General features: G+C 37.8%; 1 protein-coding gene across 1 annotated transcript; it reads left to right on the forward strand.

The window, feature by feature from the left end:
• Nucleotides 1-824: 824 nt before the first annotated feature.
• On the forward strand, nt 825-3,901 carry LOC149085684 (disintegrin and metalloproteinase domain-containing protein 10-like). The gene is made up of 2 exons (XM_089232498.1): nt 825-2,634; nt 3,753-3,901. The coding sequence occupies exons 1-2, from the start codon at nt 825-827 to the stop codon at nt 3,899-3,901; spliced, it is 1,959 nt and encodes a 652-aa protein (XP_089088624.1).
• Nucleotides 3,902-10,140: the final 6,239 nt, after the last annotated feature.

The following is a 10,140-nucleotide window of genomic DNA, read 5'->3' on the forward strand; positions in this document are numbered from 1 at the left end:
CGCGGATGGTTAAGAATATGGGCTATTAGAAAATTAATATACAAACATTTTCGGCATTTTGAAAGTAGGTCCAGGTCTAATTATCCCTCGTGCACGGAAAATGACCGCGGTGCGTCCAACATAATCAAATGATCAGAAAATCGCATATAAAAGTCTTCTCCTTATTTGCATTTAATACTTCAATGCATTAGCTTTTTTTTAGAAGAACAAACTAATCGAATGACCAAAAACTTGTTTGCATTTGATTTGCAATTTAATGAAATCATTTTCCAACACAATTTTGCAAAAATATACTTCAGGGGCCGTAACAAAAGTCAATTTCTTCCGAAAAAAACAATGGATATGCAATGTGTGTTTTTTTGATATTCATTCAAGTCTGTTATCAATGTGTTTTTATTGCAATTTGCATCGACGAACGCACAAATAGCATTTTCAATTGTATTTGTTGCGTAAGAAATCTAAAGTCTTAACTGAGATCATAATGTTGAGTTTAAGCTGAAATGATTGATTTAATATGGGAATATTTTTTTCACGACAAATTTTATTCGCAGCTATCCGCAACGTGAAAATGTAGGAGAAAATATTGTAAATTAAAGTTTTTCATTGGTTCATTTCGTAGAAATTATTTATTGAATATACTTCTGCTACATTTGTAATTTCTCATTTCGGAGTACCAAAGTTTCGATGCAGTCGTTTCAAAGTCTTTAATAACATTGATATGTTGTTCGTTAGTCGAAAAACATTTTCGCAATTTTTTGCTTCTTCTCCGACATTCGGGTAAAAGTCTGCGATTCTTTTGCTTTAGTGGTTTATCTAACGAAGAAATGTTAGCAAAACAACATCTTATCGTAGTTTTATTTTTGTCATTCTTCGATTGCACTCCACTGCGATATCAAATAGTGGACGTGTCGTTTCGTCCAAGGAAAGGGGTGCCTCAGCATGCCGAAGACATCGCTATTTCAGATAGAGAGACAAACGGCCGTAAACCTGACGCTTTGATGCAACTGACTTTCTGCGCTTTCGATACCGACATTGACGTTATGCTTCACAGATCTTTAGATCCACAACTTGATGAAACCGTGGTGGAAATACGCGGTGGAAAAGGTCCAAACGAGTCAGAGATTACAAATTTCAGTGCCGAATACTATGAATTCATCAATTCCACGACGATCGTGCATGGATTCAAGAACAGACATGGCCAGTTTGAGGGATCCGTCATGGTGAACAATGGCTACGAGGTATATTTCGTAGAGCCCGCCATCGTATATTTTCCCAATGATGCTTCAGTAGTTTCAAAATCCATCGTGTATGAAGAAAATCAAGACATTTCTGAATATTTTAATTACTATAACGTAGATGATGAATATGATTACGATAACGAAGACGAACCATCATTCCACGACGTTCGATCACCAACACCACATATCGTAGAACCAGACACTACCATGAACTTCAAAATGGAATTTGTCTCGGACGAAAGTATGATTGAAACCAAAGGAAATGACGCAGAAGCATTTATTTACTTTCATGCCAAAACGGCTGACTTTATAATTCGTAGAACCAGGTTTGGATCGTTCACGGTGAGAATAATTCCTGTGAAGATAACTATTTACACAAACAGGAACGATAGCGACTACCCAATAAAAAAACAAATTAATCCTGAGAAGAGTAATATAGGATTAGTAATACAGGAGTTTAAAAAGAATCATAGAAACAATTATGCTGGATCTTATTATATAACGTTCAAGAAATATAAAGGAAATGTGAACGGATATGCTTTTAGAGCAGCTATGTGTCGGCGTAGCAATGTTGCCGTTAGTAGACAAAGTTATGGTTCTGGACGCATGAGATCGTTAGGCTCAACAACGCGAACAGTTACGCATGAGATTGGTCATCTTCTAGGAGCTTACCACGACAGTGAACCTAAATTACCAAAAAAATGTATACCACTTTTTGGATCTTATATAATGGGACCGAGCGGTCCAGATGATGAAGATTTGAGACGGTTTTCCACATGCAGCGTGAGAACTATAACTGCTACAATGAAGGATAAAATAATGACCAATGAGTGTAGGAACAAGTTAGTCACTAGTCCGACGTGCGGTAACGCTGTCAGAGAGGCGGGAGAGGAATGCGACTGCGGAACGCCAGAAACCTGCGACATGATGGACAAGTGCTGCACACCAAAAGGAGGTCTCGGTGGAGATCGCGAATGCACCTACCGAAGGCATATGGATAGAGTCTGCAGTAGCAAGGACGATATATGTTGTACAGAAAATTGCGCCGTTCAGGTAGCGGGAAAAGAATGTGATTTCGGACCAGATGGCTGCATCATACAAGAATGCGACGGTACTTCGAAGGAATGCACGCAATTTAAAAAAATTGCACCGGAAGGCAGAAAATGTTTCGCAAGACCAGGAAAATGTTCTTATGGTTCTTGTGACAGATCATTATGTGAAACGAAAAACCTGACAGTATGCAATTGCATTGGCCTCGATGCCTGCCGTTTTTGCTGTTTCATACCTGGGAATTTGTCTTGTGTCCCGGTGAAAACTCTGGATGCCTTCAAAGGAATGGACGTGTTTCTACCTTACGGAACAAAGTGCGGAATGAAAGGGACATGCGCTGTTTCTGGTGAGTGTATTGAAGCGACAACAACGATGAAAACGACAACGGGAAGTATCACTACCACTTCTCGCAATGCATCTGGTAATTTTACAGAATCAACAACAACGATTAGAACGACAACGGGAAGTATCACTACCACTTCTCGCGATACACCTGGTAATTTTACAGAATCCACAACAACGATGAAAACGACAACGGGAAGTATCACTACCACTTCTCGCGATACACCTGGTAATTTTACAGAATCAACAACAACGATAAAAACGACAACGGGAAGTATCACTACCACTTCTCGCGATGCATCTGGTAATTTTACAGAATCAACAACAACGATTAGAACGACAACGGGAAGTATCACTACCACTTCTCGCGATACACCTGGTAATTTTACAGAATCCACAACAACGATGAAAACGACAACGGGAAGTATCACTACCACTTCTCGCGATACACCTGGTAATTTTACAGAATCAACAACGACCATGAAGACGACAACGGGAAATATTACTACGACTTCTCGCGATACATCAGGTAATTTTACAAAATCAACAACAGTTTCGAATACCACGACAATGACCACATGGGTATACATCCTCGGTGCGGTTGTTGGAATTTTAATCTTGATTTGCGCCTATGTTCTACACATATACATTACAAAAAACACTGTTCCACAATCCTTAGAACCCATAGCGCCCGTAAATATTATTCCAAAAAAAACGTCTGAAATTTTTTTCCGGCGTCCTAGAGGTATGGATGATTTCGATCAGCCATTTCATTTGCAACCTCGTGATGGTTCTGATGGGGGCCCTCGAGTGGAAATATTACTTGGATAAAATGTTTGGCTTTCTCTTCTTCATTGTAATAATGCTGTTAATTTATGTCCTTTTTTCTCAGAGTTAAGATGAATAGCGTTTCTTGAATTCATGTTTTTGTCTGCACAATGCTCATCACTTTAGTGGTCAATGTTCCCGATTGGGAGCATCGGTTTTTTTTTTTAATCAGAAGAAGTAAGCAATATATTTGTTCACTTCATTGCCTATAACATAAATTTAATATTTTAATATTCTGTTTTTAATTAAATATAATATCATTTTTTTTGGTTAATTTTATTGTTGTCTCAATAGTCATGTGCAATGTCCAGAAAATGTGCATGAAACTCCCTGTTAATGCATTTTATGGTGGATATCTTTGTACGGAACGATCCGAAGGAGAAACAACATTTGAAGGAGAAACAACCAATTTTATGGTGGATATCTTTAAACTAAACGATTAGGAGAAACATGAAAAAAAGTTTGAAAAAATTAGTTCAATTCTTAATTTTGACGATAGAATGTGAGTTTGATCTCATGCCTTTGCTGTTACAAGATTACTAGTAACAGAATTCTCGGTGCTGGCAAAGTTATCTTCAATTACTGGCAAGATTGAAAAATTGACAAACCCTTATAAAAGAATGAACTATAATTCTGGCATCATTTAAGAAGTGACAAAGCATTGTAAACACGTATGCATGTCGGGAACACAATGCTAGGAAGCCACGGTAACAAAAGCAAACATTCCGAAAGTGATTTTTGAGGGAGAAAAATCATTGTAACCCGACAAGTTCTTGTCCATTTCGTGCATTCGCCCATGCCTTGTAAACTTATAAAGTAGCCAATCGTTCAAGTCGTGGCCCATTTGGTATATATGCAAAATTTGGCGACGGTAAAATTGTAGATTTCTATAAAGAACACGCACACAGAAGATCAGTTTTATACACCGGGCGTCCATATTTAAAAGAACCTACTTTAGAGTAGCCTACAGGCGAAATCTGTCATCAGAAAATTGTCAAAATTTCTGAAGGATTTACGTAGTGATAGGAATTTGATTCAGGGGGAAAATTAGTCACCCATTCCACCATCAGAGGGTGTTTTATTAAAAAATGACACATTTAGGCAAGCGTTTATAATTTTAACAACTGTTAATCACTTTTACAATATTGTTACTGCAATAAAACATATTCCACATGATGGCCATCATTTTCAGATACCGTGTGAAATTGCAAGATGACATGTTCAACAAATTCTGCCTTAAAAGTCACGTACAGTTCTTGGATTGTCACGATTTACCAGACGTTTCAAATACCCCAAAACGCAAAAATTGCATGGATTAAGGTCCGGGGTTAGGAGAGGCCACAGATTAGGCAAGTGCCGGCGGATGACACCTTCTACTGTAAAATGTGAACATTTTTAACACACAGTGCGAGATGTGCCTTAGGTCCGTCTTGCATAAATAATGCACACAAGGCAGACACCGTGACGTGTTTGCAGAGCCATAAAAATGTATTTCTTCTACAGCAATGCATGTTGCTTCCCGGTGATCGAACTTATCTCTGGATCTGTAGAACGTAGTTAATCGTAGAAGTAGGGAGTAAATCCACACCATACCGTCACTTTTGGTGAATGCAACGGAACTTCTAATATTTCGCGCGTATTTTCTGGTTTCCAAATTCGGCACTTGTGTGTGTCCACTGCACCATATAAGTGAAAATGCTATTCGTCTGCCCAGAGGATATTCCAAGCCCATTCTGAATCGTGTCAACCCGAGCTACTGCAATGAGAACGGGAATCGAGCTTCATAATCATGTTATGTCAACTGCTGCACAACTGAAAGTTTGTGCGGATAATATCGGAGGATATTCCGCATTACCTTAGGGACAGTTGAACGTGGCCTATCCAATGTGTGTGCAACACGCCTGACACCAGTACCACGAGAATTTGAAGCTCTGTCCTCTTTCACCTGAAGCGAAACCTCCTGTACTGCGTCTATAGAATACTGGTTTCCTTCCTCTTCCAGGACGAACAGCTAACGATCCTATGGTTTCGAATTTCCTTATAATGCTCCGAAGGTTTTTAACATTCATTAGACCTTTTCGAATACTCTTCCAAGTCTGATCTTTCCGTAGAGCAGTTACTGCGGAATTGCTGTTTTTTTAAAAACAATTTGGCCAAGGAAGCGCAATCTCTCTCGTAAACTTATCATCATCGTGAGCAGCAAACGCATTGAGAATCAAAATCTCCGCGAATGCTTTTGGGTGTTTATAACACTGCTGCGTGACGTCATACAAATGTACGTGTTTACTACAGGTATTGAAAGTGAAACGCCCACTGATGGCGACATGTGCAACGTATCCCCCCCCCCCCCACCGGAAACAAATTCCGTTTTTACGTTTACGTTTCTGATCCTCCATAGATTACTAGCAGAAATACCCGGCGTTATCCGGATATAAAAATACGAGGAAAAAATGCTTGACACTTGAGTAATTCGTGCAGTTTCCTTATTTCGAGGCGAGAAGAGCGAGCCCGTCCCTGCAGAGTATAGCCAGACCTTCAACATGTTACCTACATATTATGAAAATTGAAGCATTCGCCATCTTTACTCAAAATATGTGAAATATATGGCAGCACCAACAAGGACACAAAACGTGCTCAATATGAAAACATAAATACGTTAGGGCCATGTATATGGATGCACAACATGGCCCGGCATGTACCGATTCGTTAGAAATTTTCAGAGGAATATAAACGAAGTGCATGTGCGGTTAAGTAGTAGTTGCGGTCTTATCGCCAAATGACAATCATCGTTTATAACGGGAATTTAAAATATCACGTATGTGCTACTTATTGGATGAATTTTACTTTTTCGATATGGAAAAGATAAAGTAAATGATGGAGTGAATTTTTCAGCCACCAAGACACTGACGTGAATTCACCTCAAGGTTGCAGAGCCAGTGAAGAGAGCTTAGCAAAGATTTTATATTTTCTCAAAATTGAACCCTCTACGATCCAATTCAATAAAAACCCATTAAATCCTTTACTTAAAAGTTAAGATGCATTTGCAAATGAATGTATGCTTTTTAGTAAATGAGTGCGGTTAGCATTACACATGTTTTGAAAAAATACATCACGAATTATACATAAATCCAATTTTTTTTTAATTCAGACACTAAAATTTTAATTACGTTAATTGAGTGATTGGAGAGATAGTTTCCTTTTTGTGTGGATACTGAAACTGCCCCAAAATGTTCCTCTTCTGCTACAGAAAAATCTTGTTTTCATTAGACAGACTGTGTTCACTAAAAGCTCGCTATAACGACAAGCACTTTTTTAATGCCGCTTCGCTAACAAAGTATGTTTTGAAATTTATGTTTTTCTCTGTATGGATAGCATGTTGATCTTAACTCTTTGTAATTCACCCGCCGTCACGAAGGAAGACATTTTCGTTCGGGGTCCAGTGTTGACGTTATACCGAGACTTGATTGTAGCATGCACCCACCACATATGAAAGCGAATGGGAGCCGATCCCCCTGTTAAAAAGGCGTCACAGCGCAGAGCAACAGGCCTTCAACGGTACAATTATTCAATCATCACACGACATTCATAGTTAGAAAAATTGATGGTAGATGGCAGCACTACACATAACAAGCATAACGCTGAAACAAACTTCACGTTAAGTTCGTGACAAGTGGGAAACATTCCGAAATGTTCCAGTTCATTATGAGTTCCGCAGAGGAATATGGACGAGATGCAGGTTCATCAAGGTGCAGTAGCAAAAGAGGTTCAAAATAAGAGTAGAAAAGAAAGATAAATTTATCTGGTTTCCCCTCCCCATCTTATATATTTCTAGTCCAAAAAAAATAAAAATCGTCTATAACGAGAAGCTTGTTATAATCACAATCTTCCCTCAGATTGTGAACCGTCGTTACAACAGACTTCATTTTTATAATTTAAAGCCACTTTCACACTCAGAACACTTATTCAGGCGTGCACCAAAACGTTAAAAATTTGCTATAGGAATTTTTACTAGGTGCATGTACGGTTAAGTAGCCTTAGTACCATTTTGCATACTTATATGAAAGTTAACTTTTGCAAGATCTCAATGTAAGTGTGCCGCAGAGCTCGGTTGTGGATTATGGTCTGCCGAGAGATAAAAAAAATAGTAGAAAAAAAACACAGCCTATACTCTGAGCGGTCAAAGAAAGAGCATATTAAGGGTGATTTCACGAGAAATTCATACCTATTTGGATAAAGAATGGAAGCCTTATGGGCACCAGATTCTCGAGAAAAATCTTCAAAAAATTTCTCTGCCGATTCGGGCATCCGACTCCAAATAATAGATGCAATGAAAAATTTTACTAAATATAATTTCTGAATTTACTTGCTTCAAAGATTAAAACACGTAATAATAATAAGTTATTTGAGCAAAATTTACCAAAATCTTCATAGCAAATGCAAAAACTCAAAAACCAAAAAAGCTGTCATCAATTAAAGATCTAAAATCTGTCGATCCACATAATTCAATTTTTTGATATTGGTAAGTAAGATACCAAGTTGCTGTTCCCCCAGTTCCATCTCCAGAAAAACGTATGTTCCAGTACAGAGTGATTTTTCTGAGGGACTTCGACTCCTTTCGTTACTCCTAAATATATATACACCTACCAGTTTACATATATAAAATTGTAACTAGATTTTTAAGCATCATGGGCTACATACGTCAAAAGGACACAAAATAAGAGTATTGTAAATCCTTACTGATTTGCGATACAGGGCTGGATTTGGGCAGGTGCACAGTCACATCTTTAACTTCCACATAGAAGGGGGAATTGAGAGAGCTCTAGCCCGGTGACGAAACCTATCATTATTGATCACTTATACAAGGTGTATAGCTACTATCACGCGCCACATTTTTACTGGCGAACCATTGGTCCCAGAAACATAGGTATAATCTTTCAGGTAGAAAAAGTATCCAAATACCGCACAGAACACAATTACGTCTTCCCTATTGCAAAAGATGTTGTAATTATTCAGATACAAAAATTAATGTGTCCGTTTCACACGGAGATCAAAAACTCAGTTAAAATTGCATTTTCTCCGTCTCTCCTCAATTCCAACAAAACAAAAAAAATCGGCTTTTCTGATTAAAATCGTCAGTGCGAAATTTGAATTGAAAAAAATCTAACGGACAAGCTCCTTTCAAGCTTTTCTTTCCAGACTTTGGCTTGCTTTTTAAATTCAAAATGTCTCAGCGAGTGCTGCACTTAAAACGATGATTTTGTTGCTGTTGTTTTTCCGCCTAAGAAGAGACGGGAAAATGCCTTTCTCATTGGGTTTTTCTGTACACGGCGTCCTTATAATAAGAAGTCAAATTTTATATTTATACAAACCCCCTTGCTGCATGAAAGACGTATCTGAGTACTACACGTTATTTTGATATTTTGTATGATAGAAAAATATGCCTATAGCATGAATGGTTCACCAGTAAAATGAGGCAGGGGCGATTATGGATTCACCGTGCATGTAATATGGAGTATGCAAAACAAATCCCTTTTTTTTTGCCGTGCGACAATTATTATTGATCCCGATAAATCGCGATTGTACGATAAATGGTAAACTAATAAGATAGTGGGGATATTAGTTTAGTCCCACTTGCAGTTATAACTCTAAAAGTTTTATATATCCCCAGGTTTTGGATGTATAGCGATCTTTCTGTTGCATTTTTTTTTCACCTCTATGAGTCGTTATACGACCTACTGTGTGGTGAGGTTTTGGATACCATAACTACAGATGGGACATAGTAGATTTGGTCGAGGAGGTGCAGAGAAGTGCCAGGCGCATAGGCCTGCCGAAACCTGTCATTATTGATCGCTTATACAAGGTGTATAGCTACTATCACGCGCCACATTTTTACTGGCGAACCATTGGTCCCAGAAACATAGGTATAATCTTTCAGGTAGAAAAAGTATCCAAATAACGCACAGAACACAATTACGTCTTCCCTATTGCAAGGTGTGTGATTATTCAGATAGAAAAGTTAATGTTTCCGTTTCACACGGAGATCAAAAACTCAGTTTAAATTGCATTTTCTCCGTCTCTCCTCAATGTCAATAAAACAAAAATTCCACTTTTCTGATAAGGTTCTTCACTGAGATATTTGAATTAAAAATAACTAACGGACAACGCTCCTTTCCCTTATTTATACTTTTCTTTCCAGACTTTACTTTTGTTACTTTTGTTTGATACTTTTCTTTAGTTTGATTTTTGAATTTAAAATGTCTCAGCGAATACTGCACTTAAAACGATGATTTTGTTGCTGTTGTTTTTCCACCTCAGAAGTGACGAGGAAACGCCTTTCTAATTGGGTTTTTTAGAACACGGTGTCCTTATAAACAGTTAAGTTTTATCCTTTAATAACTAACTATACAACGCCTTGCTAACATGAAAAACGTATCTGGGTCAACAGGTTATTTTGATATTTTTTATAATTGAAAAGTATATGCCTATAAGATGAATGTTTCACCAGTAAAATCAGGCAAATGTGGATTAGCGGAATCAGAATATTTATTCAATTTGGCAGAGCTAATTTTGAAGTCAAAAAATTTTTTTTAATAGGACAGCATTACGGGGGGAAAAACAACAACATACACTTCAGCAAAAACCCTCAACGAATTATTACGCAAAAAGTAATAGTAATTATAAT

This window comes from Pholcus phalangioides, unplaced genomic scaffold (genome assembly GCF_987345545.1).
Source record: "Pholcus phalangioides strain wild (caught in Gottingen) unplaced genomic scaffold, Ppha-v1.0 ptg000006l_1, whole genome shotgun sequence".
In the NCBI taxonomy this organism is placed as follows: domain Eukaryota; kingdom Metazoa; phylum Arthropoda; class Arachnida; order Araneae; family Pholcidae; genus Pholcus; species Pholcus phalangioides.

Bases quoted from the DNA above. Each gene is read 5' to 3' on its own strand.
- LOC149085684 (XM_089232498.1), top strand. From the start codon at position 825: ATGTTAGCAAAACAACATCTTATCGTAGTTTTATTTTTGTCATTCTTC. The intron at 2,635-3,752 runs GTGAGTGTATTG...TTGTCTCAATAG, and splicing joins AGGGACATGCGCTGTTTCTG to TCATGTGCAATGTCCAGAAA.